Source organism: Chelonia mydas, chromosome 6 (genome assembly GCF_015237465.2).
Source record: "Chelonia mydas isolate rCheMyd1 chromosome 6, rCheMyd1.pri.v2, whole genome shotgun sequence".
Lineage (NCBI taxonomy): Eukaryota > Metazoa > Chordata > Testudines > Cheloniidae > Chelonia > Chelonia mydas.
This window is the reverse complement of record NC_051246.2, coordinates 61,789,677-61,810,825: the sequence shown is the minus strand read 5'-3', so window position 1 is coordinate 61,810,825 and position 21,149 is coordinate 61,789,677. Positions and strand designations below refer to the sequence as shown.

At 46.5% G+C, this 21,149-nt stretch overlaps 1 protein-coding gene across 17 annotated transcripts in view; it reads right to left on the bottom strand.

Annotated features, from left to right (window-relative positions):
• Positions 1 to 21,149, bottom strand: part of NR1H3 (nuclear receptor subfamily 1 group H member 3) — a 60,416-nt gene that overhangs the window by 23,931 nt on the left and 15,336 nt on the right. For 15 of the 17 annotated variants that reach the window (XM_027832535.3, XM_037900210.2, XM_043550111.1 and 12 more), the window contains 2 exons: positions 1,913 to 2,154; positions 445 to 711 (listed from right to left, as the gene is read on the bottom strand). In XM_027832535.3, coding sequence (XP_027688336.1) covers positions 445 to 711; positions 1,913 to 2,030 — 385 coding nt within the window. In that variant the 5' untranslated portion in view covers positions 2,031 to 2,154. Of the gene's footprint in view, positions 1 to 444; positions 2,155 to 10,198; positions 10,318 to 21,149 lie in introns of those variants that run through there. The other 2 variants (XM_043550108.1, XM_043550110.1) reach the window with 2 other exon arrangements.

The window sequence follows — 21,149 nt, the reverse complement described above, 5'->3', positions numbered from 1 at the left end:
GGCATGTGTAAGTGCAGTTGCAACGGTGTGGCAATATTTGTGCACTTGTTACAACTTGTGTGTGTGGATGCAAGGTGTGTGACAAGCATGGCAAGTGCTTGCAATAATGCTGACTATGCAGACAGCATAATGACACTTCACACACTCAGAATCACAAGGCAGTCAGCTTGCCAAGAACTTCATTGGTGTGTGGGCAGCTGTGCCTCTGAAGGTTATTTTTAAATTGTTTCAGAGTAAACAGTCCTCTTTCCCAGCCACGTAGATACCAGGCATGGCCACTATATGCACCGGCAGCATCAATATCTCCACTAACAGCCTCACCACTCTGGCATAGTCCACAATGACTCTACGTCCCCACAAGTGCTTCTGCACCCACGCTGCTCCTGCGTGCCCCCCTCCCTGGCACCCACACTGCTCCAACATGCCTCCCTCCCCTGCACTCACACTGCTCCCGCATGCCTGCCTCCTGGCACTTGCGCAGCCGGCACTCCTGGCACTTGCGGCGCATGTACATGTCCATCTCACACTTGCCACCATTCTTGCAGACATACTGGGCACCCTTGATGACGCTGCGGCGGAAGAAGCCCTTACAGCCCTCGCAACTCAGCACATTGTAGTGGAAGCCTGAGGCCTTGTCCCCACATACACTGCACACTTCATTCCCCAGCATCTTGGGGGCTGGACCCTTCTTCCGCTTCAGGGGTAGATGTTCTACAGAGATGGAAAAAGAGGAAGGATAAGATAAGTGGAGGCTGTGAATAGGCCAAGACATCCAGTTCCCTAGAAAAGCCAGTGCCCTAGCGCAAATCCACTCCCACCCATGGCAGCACAGGTACATCCTGGGGATTAGAGTCAGTTTCAGCCCAGATCTCTCCCACTATCCATCTGGATGAGAACTCCTTCTCTTACCTAGAGCTACTAGAAATGTCAACTGCTGCCCAAACCTGAGCACAACACTGCTCCCATTTTTATCCCAAATTTCAGACTTTTGGGGGATGGGAATGGGGAGAGGCAGCCCCTGCTGCTTCCAGCCCCAAGAGTTAGATGTGTTCAAACTAGATACCCTTTTTCACTTTCACCTCTCTGTAAGTCTGACAAGGTGGGAGTGACCTTCAGTGGCATATGAAAGAGCTGCAAAGAGGAGAAGTCCAAATCTAAAGCCAAATCCCAGACTGCACAGAAAATCTATTTTTTAAAAATTTGTCTCCGGTGCTCTCACTTCCACTCAGCACCCTCTCCCCCGCCCCCCGAGGCAACAATGGGCAACGCTATATAAAGGTGTTTGCAGAGCAAGACTTCAGCACTGCATTACCTCAATGGCACTCAAACCCCATGGAGAGGATATTGAAATATGGCTCAGCAGCCCAAGAGTCACAGGAAAAGAGGGGCTGAAATGAGGGTGTTACAGAAAACGCAGACTAAAGCAGACAACACCCATGAAGGGAAGCCTTGGAGAACCAGCCAAGAGGGCAAATATTGAGGAAGTGGGGGCCACATGGCACTAATTCAACTAATCCTTGGATTCCTGAAGTGTTCTCTTCTTCTACCTCCTGCATATACCTCCCCATGCAAGAACACTTGCATCCACTCCTAAATCCCAAGATCTCCCATGACTGACAGAAGTCCATCTTTTTTATTCCCTGTGGGCTCAGCCACTAGACAGAGGACAACATCACATGCACATATACACACAAAGCCAGTACATTACAGCACATCTGTTGTCACCATTTACATCCTGGAGAACCCCATCCTTCCCCCCACCAACTGACAACTCTTCTTCTATTTCCTTATCCCATCAAGTGCCCTGCATGTAATGGATCAAACCCTAGGATTTTGCTAAGCAGGCATTATGTATGTGATTCAGTGAGCACACCGCCTTCACAGTGTGTGGATGTCACAAGGACTGCCTTACCTGCATGCTCGGGGGGGATCTCCGAGCCATGGAAGAGTGAAAAACCTTCCTCCTCCATTTCAAATACACTTGCCACTCTTTTCCCATGATCCTGTGCAGCAAGCTGTGTGGGACCCATGGGGTACGCTGGCAAGACTCACTATCATTTCATCTCTGTAGCATGGTTACTGCTGTGTGTAAGGCTGCAGAAGTCTTCAAGGCTGTTAGGTTCTCTCTGCTGTTTAAAAACTGACTGGAGATGCCTGTGGAGAAAAACAGACGCATAAGAGGAGAGAATTTAATTGCAGGGGCTACCAATCCAGCTATACTTTGAGGCCTTGCTCCATCATTCAACAAAGAGACGATCAGCCTTGTTATTTATGTTTATTTCCTTAAAACCCTATGTGAATGTGATGAAAGTTACAAGATTTAGCAGATCCTGGAGAACGAATCCTCTGTTTATCCCCAGAATATCTACCACTGCAAGACAAGCTTTCTCTATCACACACATCACCACTGAACCTCAGCCCTGACCTGCAGGGATATCCCCAAGTCTGTGAGAGGGATATTCCAATGTCCACATCCTTTGTCCTGTGTTGAACCTGCCAGTAAGGTGCTGCTAATCAGTGCCAGCAATGATGGATTTTGTGATGTGCCTTGAGGAGCTCACATTATAAAGAATGTAAGGTCTTTACAATTAAACCACAAGAAAATCTTCATTGTGATACTAACAGCTGCCCTGTGCTGTGCTCAGGATCAATGTCATTTAAAGCAATGGCTCTTAACCTTTTGTACCCCTTTAGGAGTCTGATTTGTCTTGCATACCCCAAGTTTCACCTCACTTAAAAACTACTTGCTTACAAAATCAGACATAAAAATACAAAAAAGTGTCACAGTCCACTATGACTGAAAAAGTGTTTACTTTCTAATTTTTACCATATCATTATATAGTAAATCAACTGGAATATAAATATTGTTCTTACATTTCAGTATATAGAGCAATAGAAACAAGTCATCATCTGTATGAAATTTTAGTTTGTACTGACTTCACTAGTAGTTCTTAGGTAGCCTGTTGTAAAACTAGACAAGTTGATGTGCCCCCTGGAAGACCTCTGCGTACCCCTAGGGGTACAAGTACCCTGGCTGAGAACCACTGATTTAGAGCACAGGTACAAACTATAGCAGGAGATAAAACTCCTACATCAGATCTATGGAAAATGGCTATAATCCTTCTTCAGGCAAATGCATTCACCGTCAAAGATGCCATCTGAAGGGCTCCCCTCTCAGACACTTGGGAAACACAAAGTCCACATCCATTGTTTAAGTCCACTGCAGGAACAGAACATCAGTCTACAGCCATATTGAGAAAAAGACCTAGTCAAATTCCTCAAAGGCTCTCATCTATACAAAGAGTTGGACCAGTTTAACTAGACTAAGTTTAAATCAGTCTAGTTAAACCAGTGCAAACTCCTAATGTAGACCTACCTAAACTGGTTTAATATTCATTTATCAGTTTAGTTTAATTCAGCAATTTACAGCAATTTAATGCAAGCTTAAGGATTACAGCAGTTTTAAGTCCATCTATATTAAGGGTTTGTACCAATTTGACTGGACAGATTTAAAATCTATCTAATATTTAGTTCAACTAATGCAGCTTTTCAAGTATAGACAATCCAAAGACTACTGCAATGTCCCCAGTGGAACCAACAAGCATAAATTGAGACATACGGTTGAGTCTGCTGGACCCCTGCCTGGTTCCATTATATTCTGCCAGATAATAGATACAGGAGGTTTAATGCCCACAGGCCATATTAAAACATGATCTGTGTAGACAACGCCTTAGCCTTGATAGGGACAATAGAAGGAGTAGAAAGTCCCTCTCCCATTGGTGCACATATTCATTAGTCCCTGAGCGAATGGAGAAATAGATACTCCAGCAGAAATACAATGGCAGCAAAAGGGAAACCCATGAACTGGCAGAAAGAATAAAAAATCCCCACATGCAGGATAGTGAGCTAATGTATCTGGGTTTGGGGAAATGCAAGAAGGCTCCCGGTGCCTTTATGCCCAAAGGCACAAAGTGGATAGTTACAGCTGGCTTGAAAACCACTCCCATGTAAATGCTGTAGTGAACAGAATGAGGATGGGGATGGGATCTGGAGATGAATAAACCCCACACCCACTGTTTGTTCTTACTCCCACATTTGCTCTGCATTGGCACAGCTGTGAGCAGCATGTCCAGGCATGTTTGGGTGTGACAGGCAGAGAGCTGAGTATACTTGCCCTGAGGGTAGATTCTGCTGAGCACACCATTGTTCATGAATTTAAAATTATGGGGAAGATTCATTCAAAAAAATATTAATTATTTTAAAGAATTACCCTATAGACCACAGCAGCTCTGTGAATATTACTAGAGGAAGGGGCCAGTTCTGCAACTGAAGAACTGAATGACTGCTTGGGCTCCTGTTACTTTCGATGATTAAGCATTCCAGTGCAGCCAGCCTATTTATGCTAGGAAATAGGGAAGAAGACCAGACACCCAGAACCAAAGAGGAGGACAGGGATATCTGCCTGGTGAAATTTCCAAAGTGACATGTCTTCAATGTGCAAACAGGGCCAACACATGTAACAAGAGTGGAACTAGCTGTTGGCTGGGTATTTCGAGCCCAAAGAAGAGTTTCTGACAGAAGAGACACGACGCTCCCTGTCTGTGCATGAGAAGTCTGCAGTTATCCATAGGAAGGGGGAGCAGAGGATGCCTAACTTTCCCAGTATAGGGAGGCCGGGGACAGCTGGGAGCAGAAATACTCCAGAGAAGCCTTCCCCAAAGCACTGCATTTTCCTTTTACATGAATTCAGTAGCAGCTTCAAGATGATGGTGTTTGACCTAAATGCAAGCCATAACATCTGTGTAGTGGGTGGGGAGACTGAGTCAGCAGGACCTTCCAGGGCAGCTAGGGTGGCTATAGCAGAGCAGCCCTGGCAGTGGACCATCAGAGGCGACAGGGAGAGGGGAAGCCTGTGGAACAGAGTAATGGGGGCTGATTTTCATTTCCAATTTTTTTAAAGTATCTTTTCTAATTCCCCTCTCTCTCTCATTAGGCTGGAATCTCTATGTGCTCACCCTGAACACAAATAAATTATTGTTTTCATGCTATGAAACCAACTCAAGCGTCCCCATTCCATGCACTAACAGTAGGTCAGAGTCAGAGAAATGACTACTTGCCTCCCACCTTAACACAGGTCTAGGCAAATCCTACCGAAAGCTGGACTTCTACTCACCCTACAAGTCACCAGGAGATGCCTCACAGGAGGCAACATAAAGATTTAGGGCTAAGTTTCCAAAGGGTTGAGGTTCCACCTCCCTTTTGTACCAGCAATCGGGTAGTTAAGAATTGTAAGTGCCCAGATTTGCACCTGAAATTCAATTACAGATGTAAAACAGTGATGCTAATTGAACCTGCAAAAGGAAAACTTAATCTTCCTGATACAGCCTGCTGTGCTGCCCCACCTGTTGGTCCCAATTCCTGGTGCCAGTTCTGAAAACCAGAGCTGGCAAAATGATAAAACAGGGCAACCTCTCACTCCCAAATGCAGCATCTGGAACAGAGAACTCCACTGAGTGCAGTCTCCAAGGAGGAAGTCAATCTAGGTGAAAGGCTGGGGGAAGCAGCTCTCCCACAAACTGTCATTCATGTCTCAGATCAAGGCGCCAAGCACTTCCGAGATGTGCTGGCACCAGCTTCTTCCCCCTCTCTTCCCCCCCACCCCTCCTGGAGACAGCTGAACAACTCAGAGACCGAAAGTCCCAAGTTCAGCACTTTGGTAACCCTTGTGTTTCAAACTGTAGGCAAAGTACCCATAAACTATCATGATACAAGCCACAGCATTCAGCCTTGTCCCCTGCAGTGAGTGCTCCCACCCTCATACCCACAGAACCCCTGCAGCCAGCATTCCCACTCCCACGGCAAGGGCTCCACTTCTGTCCCACACGGAAACTCTCTATATAGCCAGGGCTCTTATCTGTTCCTCCACAGGGACTAACCCCCACAGCCTGAGCTCCCACCCTATCCCACAGGCAACAGTCCCATTCCAATTCCCAAGAGAACTTCCCCTCCATTCATTCTGGAAATCTTCCATCTGATCAGTAATCAACAGTCACAGCTGCCTGGGATATGTCTAAATTCTGTCCCCTAGCTACAAAAGATACAAGTAAAGGAGATGACCTTGCGTAGAGTGCAGTTTGTGCACAATAAACCAAGTAGCCCAGAAGTAGTCACAATGACTTCTACCCTGCTAGGTATGACTGCCTTTCTCTCACCCCCAATCCCACTAACTCCCTTGGCCTTCCTGGAAGGACCAATGCATTCTGGGAGAAGCCCTGAGACTCAGGCGCCACAAACCTTCCTCAGAAAATACAAATCAGCTTTTTACATACAGTCCCTGTTCCAGGCATGTGTTCCCCTAAAGAGAGCCTAGGAAAAGTGTGCTGTAGACCACAGAAGGAATGAGAGACAAGAGCCAGCAAGAGTTGGAACAGCTTCTTCCTCCCCCAGTAACAGATGCTCAGAGGACATGCTGAAGCCTTTTAGGAAGTTTGTGAAAATTTGTGGGGTAGTACAAAACACGGGATGCTGACCAGAACACGATGTCACTGCAGCATTCGCCAGCCACCTGCTGAAAGAATGGGTGTGCATGTGTGTGACAGAGGGATTGCGCCTGTATGCCTGGGGCATATACGTGAAACCATCCATGACTGTTAGCATAAATATGCCTGTATGCTTCTCACCTGTGTGCACTCCCACGTGGACACTCTCTGTCAGAGAAACTGTACTTGTGTGTGCGTCCATGTGTTAATGTGACTGTGCTCACAAGCACGTCTCCCCATATGTGTCAGTGGAATTACGCCTTTATGCGTACTCCTGTATAACAGCACAGGAGCCTTTGTGAATATGACCAAGTGAACAAGTGCATTTGATAGACAGTCCTAGGTTTCAAATGTAGATACTTAAGACATGTGCCCAAATTTTGTATTTAGGCTCCTAAATGGGTTCAAACTTGTAAAATACACATTTGGGCATCAAAGAGCCAATTTGATCCTCCCTTTGAAAGCTGAGCCCACAGTATCCCACAAAAAGTTTTCTGAAATCTTAATTTACAATGGCTCAGCTATGACACTGTCATGTTTGCAGAAAACTGGCTTCAGGTCCAAATGGCTGAGATAAAAAACAAAGCATTGGGTTGGGGTCTGGATCTAGTAGAGTCCCACAGAGTAAGTGTTACAGCACTATGTAGGAGCTTGCATTGTGATAGGACAGCATAAAAACATACACAGACAGACCCATTCTCTTCCATCAGAAGAGTGGATGGTATCTAGGGACCTGGTGCTCTAATGAGCACCTTCTCTTTTATACTATCTAGCAGATTTTCACAAACTTTCTAAAAGGCCTTAGTACTTCCTCTGAGCAGGTCTCTGGAAGCAAGAGGTTCTTTCCAGCTCTCACTGGCTTGCTTGTTCCTCCTCGTCTCTACAGCACTCTTTTCTCAGGCTCTGCTGGTGAAACCAGTGTTAAGATTGGTCTGATTTAATATCATCAGCAAGTACCTGTTAAGAAGGTAAAGAGTATGTTAATGACAGGCATAGGTCATGCTAAACTGGAAGGAATTGCTAGCACCCTGTCAGGACAGAGAAATAACCCAAAGGGACCTAGAGAAATTAGACACACAGGCAGAAAATAAAGTGAGACTCAGCCTGGGGAAACACAGCTAGTACTTCAGGGGAAAAAAAACTCAAAACCAAGATCCATGATGGGAGGGAAAAACCTGGGAAGCAGTGATGCCTAGTGATAGTGGACTGCACACTAGGTAAGTGCTCGCAATGCAACAGGATAGCATAAAAGGCAACTCAGTTTTGCAGTGTCTAAACATTCATGGAGCAGGGGGATAGCCGTTCTCTGTACAGTTCTGGGAAAACAGAGATCAGCTCTGGGTCCACGCCTAAGGTCCTGGAGCAAACAGAGAATAGTGTCTCCCTATACAGCTTTCAGGAGACTCCATCTGAAATAATGTAGCAGTTTTGACATCTCAGTACCAGAAAGATGTCCACAAACTAGAGGGAGTACAACAGAGAAAAGCAACAGAAGAAAGAGACTGAAACAACTAAATATAACTTGTCTTATGGAGGACTGGAGGGGGGCAGGGAGATATAACAGTGTACAAGTACCTGAGGAATGTAAATACCAAGGAAAGGGGACTTACTTAGGGTGGAAGATAGGATGAGTGAGATGAAACTAAGAAGGGGAAATTTAAGCTGAATATCAGGGGGAAAAAACATCTTAATGGTAAGATCTACTAGACTATGGAGTAATCACTCAAGGAAAGTGGAGAAGCCTCATTACTTAGGACACTGAAAAGCAGACTCGCTAAAGCCCTGGAACTTTCCCTCTAGGGACTAATCCTACAGAGAGATAGTAGGTGTGAACTAGATGAACACATGGGATTCATTCCTGCCTTTAATGTTGATGATGCAAAAAACTGCCCACGGCTTCCCAACAGCCTGGTACAGATGCAACCTCTCCCCCAGCCTCTGTCAAATGCAGCAGCCTATCCTGGATCACAAAGCAAAGCAGGGGAAGAATGGGACGGTCAAAGGGAGAGTCAGGTTATTCCTCTGAACTTCCACAAACTGGTCTGGCCACTGCATTTTGCCCCGACTGAAGAGAAGTCCCAAGATATTTACCAATACCTCTCTACTGAGTTGGTGTGAGTGAGACGCCCCTGGCATGTTTCTTATATGATTATACAGGGGCAATGAGAACAGGCTTCAAACAATTTAATTTTATCCCAGGCAGGAAGAAATACAGAACTGAAGTAACAGAGATGGGACTGTCTCTTTGTTATGTTTGCACAGGGCCTAAAACAAATGGGCCGGGACCTCTAGACACTACCACAATACAAATAATAAATACATTAACTCCTCACTTAACGTTGTAGTTATGTTCCTGAAAATTGTGACTTTAAGCGAAACGATGTTAACCAAATTCAATTTCCCCACAAGAATGAATGTAAATGGTGGGGAGGGGGTTAGGTTCCAGGGAAATTTTTTTTCCACCAGACGAAAGACTATATTATATATACACACACACACACGCAGTATAAGTTTTAAACAAACAATTTAATACTGGTACACAGGGCTGATGACTGTGAAGCTTGGTTCAGGGGGTTGAGTCAGAGAGATGGATATTTCCCAGGGAATGCCTTACTGCTAAATGATGAACTAGCACTCAGCTGAGCTCTCAAGGGTTAACCCACTGTTGTTAATGTAGCCTCACAGTCTACAAGGCAGCACAAATGGAGGGAGGGGAGACAGCATGGCAGACAGAGACAGAGACACACACTGTGTGGGAGAGAGAGAGAGAGATGCGCATTGCCCTTTTAAGTATGCTGACCGCACTAAGTACACTGCCTTTTTAAGTAGATCAGCAAGTTGAGACAGAAGCTGCTGCCAGGAAGCTTCCTCCATCCTGAGCCCTGTCGTGTCCCTTCTTCCCCCCCCCCACCCCCGCTCTATGGAGATATGGGGTAAGCGGGCTGCAGGAGCAGGAGAACACCCTGACATTAGCCCCGCTCTTCCCCCCCACACACACACACAGCAAGCAGGAGGCTCCAGAGAGCAGCTCCAAGGCAGAGGGCAGGAGCAGCACACGGCAGTGGGGAGAGGGACAGCTGAACTGCTGGCAATTGATAGCCTACTGCCGCACAGCGAACTTAGGGGAACGGGGAGCTGATAGGGGGGCTGCCGGTCCACCCTGGTTCCAAGCCCCCATCGGCTAGCTGCAACGGGCTGCTAACAACGTTATAAGGGAGCATTCCGCAACTTTAAACAAGCATGTTCCCTAACTGATCAGCAATGTAACAACGAAACAATGTTAACCTGGATGACTTTAAGTGAGGAGTTAATGTATAATAATCCAGGCCAGGCCAGGATCACACCTGGGGACTTTTCTCTACTCTACTTCAGTGCACAGCCTCACTTCTGGCAGCTCCTGCGCTTCTAGCCTTGCAGGTGTCCCACTGACCATAATATCTCACATTGTCCTAAATCCTTCAGTGAACAGGGGATTGTTCCCTTCCAGGAGAGACCATGGGCATCTCTGTGCTAGGAATGCTCATTTCCAAGTCCCAAAGCAGACTGGATTCAGATGTGGCCAACTCCAATCTCACACCAGAGCCCACAAAGTCCCCAAAATAAAAAAAACCCTAAGCCACCCAATAACTGCCCTACAAGCAGCCCTCCAGCTCACCTACCTGGTCCTGCAGCAAAGCCTCCCTCCTGCCTGTCTCTCTTATTAGTTCCTTTTTTCCTTCAGTGCCAATGGCTGAGGTTTTGCCTTTGCCCTGACAGTGATCTCCCACCCAGGGCCTGGGAGGCCTGAAGAGCCCGCAGCAGCACAAGCAGAGAGAGAGAGAGAGAGAGTGTGAGTGTGAGTACTTTCAGGCCAGTGAGTTCTCAGAATGGGCTGTGCTTTTCTGCTCCTTCCCTCCCTCCCTGTGGGCTGCCGGATGCCCTTGGTCCTGTAACTGAGAGAAGGAGAAAGGAGAAGGGGTTACTCCAGTTCATTCACACTGTACGCAGGGCTCCCTTTGGCCTCTTTTCCTGTTTGCCTGTAAATGCCAGCTCCCCTGAATGAGTGATGACGAGAAAGGCTGATTTGTTCCCTGTGGCTCAGAGTTTGGGGCTGAGTTAGGGAATGGTGTCGGGATTTCATACAGTCACAGTTATTGGTATGGAGTTTCTCATGGTGTCATCTGCCCAAACTTCGCTAGCCTCTGGCAGAGAGCTCAATCTAGATCTGGACAATGGCTGCCTCAGAGCTTGTCTACATGAACATTAAGTTCACAGCAACCTGTGGTATCAATCAATCCCTCAATAGCTTGCCATGCACTAATTTTCCACATGGACCCTGCTGACATGCACTAAAAGTTCCTTGGTGTGCTATGATCTACCCCCACTTTGAAACAGGACTAGATCAAAGTGCACTGAGGAACTGTTAGTGTGCATCAGAAGGGTCCACGTGAACAGTTAGTGCGCAGCGGGTTAACACAAGGTAGATTCACACCCCAGCTTGCCACAAACTAAATGTTTGTGTAGACAAGCCCTAACTCAACTCCAGACTATTCTATTCTAACTGGGATTTTATACTGTACCCATCATGTTGGGTTCTGAGCCTCAGGCAAATCTAGAGCATATACGACCTCAGGGAGAGCAGAAATCAAGGCATGTATGGGATTCAGGAAGGAAGATGTTATCATGATGATCCCCGACCCCCCCCCCCACACACACACAAACCACAACACACAAGTGATGGAATGGCAGTCACCCCTCATCACCCCTATTTCCACAAGAGGAATGGCTCCCAAAGACTTAATCCCAATTGGGTGACAGAGTCCAGCTACTGCTTAGAAGCTATATAGGTCCCTGCAGCACCTGCATGGGAGAACAGCAGCAGAGCCTGCTATTTGGAAACTGAACTACAGCAACCCTGGGAGCTTGGCTTTGACTTCAGCTCAGCATCAGTCTGACTTCACTATCAGCACCAATTTTTGGATGGCAGGAAACACAAAGTGGCTTTGACTTTGACAGGGACTTCAAACAGGAAAAATCCCATCTGTGCTCCTCCCAGGAGGAGAAGCAGAGAAAAACACACCAACAAACACCCCTCTTTCCAACAGGAAAACAAAGACAGGTCTGCTCAGCTGCTTGAGTAGGGGAGCAGAGGAGGGGTGTTTAGTCTGGGCCTTGTCTACACTAGAAAAGTATAGCTATATCAACAAATCCTCCTAGTGGAGACACAGCTTAGACCAGCAAAAGATTTATTTTCCCAGTATAGTTTATATTGGTTCCCTGAACAAAAAAGCTATACTGGGAACAGAACATCTTGTTGGTATAACTGTCATAACTATGTTGGTTGGAGGTCTGTGTGATTTTTTTCCACACTCTTGATGTATCTGTGCCAGTAAAACTTTTAAGTGTAGACCAGGCCTAGGAAGCCTACAGAAAAATTCTACTGGGAAACAGCCTGATACAACCAAAACCCTGGTCTGAGGAACTAAAGCTGAGAAGCTTGCAGCTCACCAGACAAGTTGCTGATCTGCACTTAAACCTTCTAGGTGCAGTGATAGCTCAACCTGGCCAATCTGAAGGCTGAAAATGAGAACTAGTCCCTGCCTCAGTTTTCTTGTAAATTCTACCAAATGTCAGCAGAGAGAGAGAATTTGCATGCCCCACTGCTTTACTGAGTCTCCACTAGGAGAATTTGTTGATATAGCTATACTTTCTAGTGTAGACAAGGCCCCAGACTAAATGTATACCCCAAATTAAAAAACACAGTAAAATAACTAAAAAAGAGCCACCGTTGCTTAACAACCATGTAAAAGAAGCAGTGAGCGATAAAAAGGCATCTTTTAGAAAGTGGAAGTGAAATCCTAGTGAGGTAAATAGAAAGGAGCATAAACACTGCCAAATTAAGTGTAAAAATATAATAAGAAAAGCCAAAAAGGAGTTTGAAGAAGAGATAGCCAAAAACTCAGAAGGTAATAACAAAATGTTTTTTTAAGTACATCAGAAGCAGGAAGCCTGCTAAACAACCTGTGGGGCCCCAGGACAATCAAGATACAAAAGGAGCACTTAAATACGATAAAGTCATTGAGAAGAAACTAAATGAATTCTTTGCTTCAGTCTTCACGGCTGAGGATGTTAGGGAGATTCCCAAACCTGAACTGTCCTTTGTAGGGGACAAATCTGTGGAATTGTCACAGATTGAAGTGTCGTTAGAGGAGGTTTTGGAATTAATTGATAAACTTAACAACAACAAGTCACCGGGACCAGATGGCATTCACCCAAGAGTTCTGAAAGAACTCAAATGTGAAATTGCAGAACTATTAACTATGGTTTGTAACCTGTCCTTTAAATCAGCTTCTGTACCCAATGACTGGAAGATAGCTAATGTAACGCCAATATTTAAAAAGGGCTCTAGAGGTGATCCTGGCAATTACAGACTGGTAAGTCTAACGTCAGTACCAGGAAAATTAGTTGAAACAACAGTAAAGAATAAAATTGTCAGACACATAGAAGAACATAAATTGTTGGGCAAAAGTCAACATGGTTACTGTAAAGGGAAATCATGTCTTACTAATTTATTAGAGTTCTTTGAAGGGGTCAACAAACATGTGGATAAGGGGGATCCAGTGGACATAGTGTATTTAGATTTCCAGAAAGGCTTTGACAAGGTCCCTCACCAAAGGCTCTTATGTAAATTAAGTTGCCATGGGATAAGAGGGAGGATCCTTTCATGGATTGGTTAAAAGACAGGAAACAAAGGGTACGACTAAATGGTAAATGGAGAGGGGTAACCAGAGGTAAAAGTAAGCCAGTATGGTCTGGTACAGCATACCGGCAAGAGCCAGTACACCATGCTGGACCAGACCGGCTTCCCCAGGTTGGCGCTTTAAATGGCCCGGGGCTCCTCGCAGTGGCCGGAGCTCCGGGCCCTTTAAAGCACCACCAGAGCCCTGCCCCCACTACCCCAGGGGCTCTGGCAGTGGGGCTCGGGCATGCTTTAAAGAGCCCGGGGCTTCAGCCACTGCAGGGAGCCCTGGGCCCTTTAAAGCACCGTCCGAGCCCTGCTGCTGGAGCCCCAGGGTAGCAACGGCAGGGCTCCGGCGGTGATTTAAACAGCCAGGGGCTCCAGCCGCTGCAGGGAGCCCTGGGCCCTTTAAAACGCCCCCCAAGCCCCAGTGCCGGAGCCCTGGGGTAGTGGTGGCAGGGCTCCGGCGGTGATTTAAAGCGCCCAAGCTCTGCTGCGGTAGCGGTGGCCGGAGCACAGGGCCCTTTAAATTGCCCCTGAGCCCCAGGGCTCCCAGCTGCCTCTGCAGCTGGTAGCTCCAGGGGTGATTTAAAGGCCCCGGGGCTCCCAGCCGCAGCCCTAGGGCGTTTAAATCTTGATTTAAAGGACCCAGATATTTAAAGGCCCCGCCTCTTCTGGTCGAGGCCACGCCTCTTCCGGTCGAGACCATGCCCCTGCCCCCCACTCAGGACTCCGGAGTACTGGTAAGTCCTTTAAGTTACTTTCACCTCTGGGGGGTAACTAGTGGGGTTCCCCAAGGGTCAGTCCTAGGACCAATCCTATTCAACTTATTCATAAATTATCTGGAGAAAGGGGTAAACAATGAGGTGGCAAAGTTTGCAGACGACACTAAACTGCTCAAGATAGTTAAGACCAAAGCAGACTGTGAAGAACTTCAAAAAGATCTCACAAAACTAAATGATTGGGCAACAAAATGTCAAATGAAATTTAAGTGGATAAATGTAAAGTAATGCACATTGGAAAAAATAACCCCAATTATACATACAATATGATGGGGGCTAATTTAGCTACAACAAATCAGGAGAGAGATCTTGGAGTCATCATGGATAGTTCTCTGAAGACATCCACGCAGTGCATAGCAGCAGTCAAAAAAGTAAACAGGATGTTAGGAATCATTTAAAAAGGGATAGAGAATAAGACAGACAATATCTTATTGCCCTTGTATAAATCCCTGGTACGCTCACATCTTGAATACTACGTACAGATGTGGTCCCCTCATCTCAAAAAAGATATACTGGCATTAGAAAAGGTTCAGAGAAGGGCAACTAAAATGATTAGGGGTTTGGAACGGGTCCCGTGTGAGGAGAGATTAAAGAGGCTAGGACTTTTCAGCTTGGAAAAAAGGAGACTAATGGGGGATATGGTAGAGGTATATAAAATCATGAGTGGTGTGGAGAAAGTGAATAAGGAAAAGTTATTTACTTGTTCCCATAATATAAGAACTAGGGGCCACCAAATGAAATTAATGGGCAGCAGGTTTAAAACAAATAAAAGGAAGTTCTTCTTCACACAGCGCAAAGTCAACCTGTGGAACTCCTTGCCTGAGGAGGTTGTGAAGGCTAGGTCTATAACAGGGTTTAAAAGAGAACTAGATAAATTCATGGAGGTTAAGTCCATTAATAGCTATTAGCCAGGATAGGTAAGGAATGGTGTTTCTAGCCTCTGTTTGTCAGAGGTTGCAGATGGATGGCAGGAGAGAGATCACTTGATCATTACCTGTTAGGTTCACTCCCTGTGGGGCACCTGGCATTGACCACTGTCGGCAGACAGGATACTGGGCTAGATGGACCTTTGGTCTGACCCAGTATGGCCATTCTTATGTTCTTATTCCTCCTCTAGCTTCAGTCAGTCATTCATACCCATTCTGCACAGAGCTAATTATATATGGTTAGAAAAAATTGTGACAACCAGCTTTTCTTTGAGGCACCAGTTCTACGATCTAGATTTTCCTTGGTCCATTTTCAGGTAATGTTACTCAAAGGAGAGGGGTAGGAAAGGCAGGGGAAATGCCCATATTTCAGAATGGTGCAATGGGACATATATACAGGGAGTTGTTGGCTGGGGACCAAAAACTGATCTTAACATGAAGCTTGCACAGAAGTGAAGATTCTCCATCCATTGTGAAATGATGCAGACATGCCACATCTTGGAGCAAGGAAGAGACCACACCTGGGATCCTGCACTTGTCCTTTGTGACCCTCAATCCTAGAGACTTCACACTTGTGCTCTGGGGACTATATGGATCTGGGGAAATACCACCTCAGTCCCAAAAAGATGTTCACAAATTGGAGAGAGGTCAGAGAAGAGCAAAGGTTGAATATTAGGAACAATTGCTTGACAGGGTGTTGCAAGGGAAATGGCAGAAGCCTCATCCTGGCAGTAATTAAAACAATTCAATAAAGGCCAAAATGACATTTCAGGGTCCAATCCTGCTCTGCTCCCTGTGGGAACAGTGGAAAATGAAGCAGATAGCATCCAAACGTCTTAGTACTTTTCATCTGCAAAACCCTTTAGAAACAAGCAAATTAACCATCCCCCCACAAAAATCCTGGAAGGTAGGAGAGATCACTATCATGATCATTGCCTCCCAAAGGCCTTCTGCAGCCCAGCTCTATACAAGAAGAGAAAGGGGAGGAAGAATTACCATGAAAAATCAAAGATAACACCGCATCCTCTGGATTCCCCAGAGTGCCCCAGCGCAACTTCTTGGTATGAACCTCTAATTGTCACTAATTCCTCTGGGCAGGGAGATGGCCCAACCTACCACTGGCATTTAAGAAATGATAGAAAATAAACAGAAAAGTTATCCCAGGGAAGCAGAGTACACAGGGAGGGCAAGTAAATTGCCCAAGGCCATCTGATGAGTGAGCAGCTGAGCCAGGACTAGAACTCAGAAGTTCCTGCCTCCTACTCCCAAACCTATACCCCAATCCCGGACACCTGCCCCTTTTGCGGCATGAGGGAAACCCTGGCGCACGTCTATCTGGAGTGCGCCAGGCTGCAGCCCCTATTCCGGCTCCTCACAAATATTTTGTTAAGATTCTGGTTGCACTTTTCCCCTCACCTCCTTATCTATGCACTCCCTGTCCGTGGCCCCACTAAGTCGCGGGACCTCCTGGTCAACCTCCTCCTGGCCCTGCCTAAAGTGGCCATCTATAAAACCAGGGTGAGGAGGTTGGCCGATGGAGTCTCCTGTGACTGTGGGGCCTATTTCCGATCCTCTGTGCATTCACGCCTCCGGGCAGAGTTCCTCTGGGCGGCGTCCACTGACTCCCTTGACGCCTTTGAGGAGCAATGGGCGCTGTCCGGGGTTCTCTGCTCGGTGTCCCCGTCAGGTTCCCTTTGTTTGACCCCTTGACCGCACTCCTGTCCCTGTTGTTCATTAGTTGTCCCCCGTAATTATTTGGTTTTCCAGGTCTTGTGGACCCCCCAGCCCTTAGGCTGGGGGGGGGGGATCCTTTAGCAGTTTCCAATAAGTTTCCTGGATTCCAATAAGACTCCCAAACCTAGATTTCTCTCTGTCAAACAGGCCTGTTGCCGCTCTAATTTCCACAAAACTGGGCAACTTCTGGTGCCCAGGTGTCACAGGGTCTCTGCAGGCTTCCTACCTCTTGAGCCTGCGCCCGGTGTCTAGGCTGGTATAATAAAGAATCTTCCATGCCTTCTTCTGCTGGATCACCCAAGTGTCTTTATTTACAGTGTTTGTGCAGTTCCCAGATCTCCCAACAGCTAGTGCCCCACAGACCCTCCCCAGGGTCTCCTGGCTTTTGAGGCATCCTTCTTTGGTAAGGAGACAGCAATACCACCATCCTGTCTCCTCCCAGGATAGCTTACTCACTGAGGTTTGCCTGGGGCTTTTATAGCCCTCTTGTGCCTCAGCCCAGCTGTCAGTACTTAGCTCAGCATGTTCCTCTGAGCCAGCCCTCATTAGGGCTTGCAGCTGGGCTCCCTGCTGAATACCTGTGTCTCTACCCCTGGCTTCCTGGCCAGAGAGCAGGCTGCAGCCAGCATTTTGGCAGGGCCTTAAAGGGGTTTACCCCTGCCTTGCCACACCAGGGGATAAGAAATAGGAGGAAAACAGAAGAGAGGGATGGGGAGTAAGAGAGAGTGACAGTAATGCTTATTGTAAAATAATACACTTCTTTTTTTTTGCTAAGTCATCCTCCCTCTCTCTCTCTTCTACTGTCTGTTTCATCAACTTGTTGCATCTTGCCGTAACCTAGATCCGTGGTTTTCAAACCGTGGGTCACAACCCAGAATTGGGTCACAGAATGGAAGGGACTGGATCACGGCGGCTCTGATGAGCACCGCTGACCAGGCCGTTAAAAGTCCTGTCGATGGCGCTGCCCAGCTAAGGCAGGCTGCGACACTGCGCTGTGCCCTGGAAGCAGCCAGCAGCAGGTCTGGCTCCTAGACAGGGGAGGCCATGGGGATCTGCGCGCTGCCCTCACCCTGAGCACCGGCTCCGCGCTCCCATTGGCTGCTTCCCGGCCAATGGGAGCTGAGGGGGGGTGCCTGCGGGTGAGAGCCACGCGGCACCACTTGCACACCTCCACCTAGGAGCCGGACCTGCTGCTGGCCGCTTCCAGGGCACAGCGCGGTCTGCGGTACCAGGACAGATGGGAAGCTTGCCTCTGTACCCCAGCTGCGCCGCTGACTGGGAGCCGCCAGAAGTAAGCTCGTGCCCCAATCCCCTGCCCCAGCCCTGAGCCCCCCCCCCAATCCTGGAGCCCCCTCCTGCATCGCAAACCCCTCTTCCCTGGCCCCACCTCAGAACCTGCACCCCGCAGCCCAGAACCCTGACCCTATCCCACATCCCAACCCTCTGCCCCAGCCCAGAGCCCCCTCCCAAACTCTGAACTTCTCATTTCTGGCCCCATCCTGCAGCCCTCATCCCCGCACCCCAAGCCTCTGTCCCAGCCCTTAGCCCCTCCTACACCCCAAACCCCTCATCCCCAGCTCCACTGGGTCGCAGACATCAAAAATTTTCTTCAATTGGGTCCAGAAAAAAAGTTGGAAAACCACTGACCTAAACTGTATGCTCTTGGGAGCATGGACTCTTTACAGTGTGTCTGTATAGCCCCGAACGCAATGGGGCCCTGACTGATGCCTGCTGGTTCTGTTGCAATACAAATAAATAAATTATAATAATAATAAAGGAGGAGAGAGATTTGGTACTGGGTTGAGAAATGGGCAGGAAAATCATGAAGATTCCAAATACCAGCAGGGAAATGTTTTTATTTCCATTAACAGCAGTAACAGCCTGTCTGCATACAGTGGCCAGGAAGGAAGGATGATACCATAGTACATTGCCTACATAAAAACATAAATTAGATACTGGGACTGGGGTCTTAATTCACTAGATAGTCACTTCAAAATAAATGAGCTCAACTATTGATATTGAATATCTCAGTCTAGTCCCCATATGTCCAAAACCCAAATAATTCGGCAGGATTTACTGTCTTTACATTTAAGATAATGGAACACTAGGGTCAAGACTGAGGTGCAGCAGTAAAGCTGGACTAGGGAACCCAGTATCTGGATTATCAGATGATACCAGGAAGTATTTAGGGGTATCAACAGAGATGTGAAGGTGCAGGGGGGGAAGGACTGAAATAGTGGATGGGGTTCACAGCATGTCAGGAGCAAGGACTTTAGGAGCTCTGTGTGAGGGATGCCTGCACAACATTTGGCCATATTTTGCCTGGCTCTAATCAGCATGACCACTGCACTTCTTCTATTTGGGCCAAATTCAATTAAACACTGAAGAAAAGAAGAAACTCCATGTGCTGCAACAGTTTGTAAGGAAGCCGAAAATCTTCTGTAAAGCTGCAGAATGAAAAATAATGGGTGGGATGGGTTAAAAGGTCTGTGCAAATGAGAGAGGATCTGTGTGACAGCAAGAGAGCATGTGAGAGGGCGTGCGACAGTCTGTGTAACAGAGTGCGTGTGTAGATCTAATTCCCTCTGAGGCATTAGTCCAAATGTGGAGTTGAACTTTCTGCAGACTTTGTGCTGCCAAGCATTGTCCCTTCTCACAGCCTCTGACATCACCACAAATGCTCAGCTGGAAAACAGTCCTGGAGTCAGGCACAGTCTGCTGGTTCTGGGCCAGCCAGTGAAAGGGCTGCACTCAGAGCACACCCATCAGATGGGAAGCAAGAGCCCCTCATTCCAACAGGAAGTCTCCAAATACTCAGTAGATTTAGGTGCCTCCAAATGCCCCATCCCTAACACAATCCAGTCCAGCATGGGCCACAGGGTCAATAACATTACATGTATCAGTCCTTCTGGAATTCCAGCCGAAATGAGCTCAAATCTCACATTTACGTATTAGCGGAAGAACTGATCTGAGGATCAAATAAACTGAGAACAACTACATCATGGGATCAAAACAACAGGGAAATTTACCTGTATTTAGGTAAAAAAAAATTTTTTTTTGAGTAATAATGTCCACAGATCCATTACAATGGGTTCTTAAGCCTGCTCGCAGCTGGGGTGCAGAACCAGAAAGGTCAGTCACACGCAGCAGAGGAATGCCCCACTGCCTGAACTTCCCTTCAGTTGAGACAACTTCCACAGCCAGGATGACACAGTTCTGTTTTCCCAAAGTACAGATTGTGCTAAACATATTTTGAAGAAAAAACAATTATCGTTTCCCCTAATGAAATAAACTGAATCTTTTAATGCCAATTTTCTGGATGATCCTTTTGTATTCAGAGTGGACTGGATCTGTGAAACTTATTACTTGAAGAAAGGAAATTTGCAGGTCAGTACAAATAAATTTTCCTATTCTTCATCATGCTAAGGTCCACAGATTCATTGCAATGGGATTTTCACAGTGGTATGTCTCCAGAGTAGGAAGTAAGATCATCCTTTAAATATAGACATCCATAATACATTATATTATCCTCTATTCTTCTCTGGGCATTAAGGTGTGGAGAAAACCTGCTGAAAATTAACAAAGGTTAAAGTCTGAATGTCCAATATATAGTATTTTAGAGAATGTATGTCTTGATGGCCATGTGGCTACCTAGCAGATCTCATTACAGGAGACATAACTTCTCTGACCTGAGATTGCCAATGTTCCTAAAGACTGAATTTGATGCTTAACAGAAGGAAAAGTATTTCTTGAATTTTACTTGGAAATGAATGCTATAACAGTTTTAAAGGCTACTTGTCTGAATTAAAGGTACAATACTGGATCCCACCAAAGAAAGCTACCTACTTCTAAAACTCATCTGATTGGCGATAATAGCTATTAGGAAATCTATTTAATGCATAAGAAGTGTGATATCATATCTGCCACAGGGATTCCATTTGGGTAAGACTGCAAGAATCAGAATGACGTTCCAGAGTCAGGCTCTATAACCTTGTGGGGCTGACATCACAGTAGTTTACCCTAAGAAGACATTTAACATAATTTGTACAAAACTTCCTTTTCTTGACCATACCGAGAACATTATAGTTCAGAGACGTGATCATTTGCTTGGGCACTCTCATACAACCACATTACAACACGTCTGGAGGAAATCCAAGATTATGCTTCACTGGCTTAATGTGGTAATTAAACCACGCATTTTACTTCAACCACTACACTGTACTAAGTTCTACTTGTTGATGTTTTTCTGGAGTCCATAGAAGTAATCACTTCATCCACGTATCCATTTTGGATACTATCTGGTACTGTTTGGAGGATTGTTTTTTGCAATTGCAGACCCACTCTGTGAGATGGAGACATCAGAAGATAGCCATTTCCTCACAAATTGAAAGTCTAGCATCAATTGGGGTCTAACTCCAGATAAGGTTCCTTGAGAGTCTTGCAGATAGCT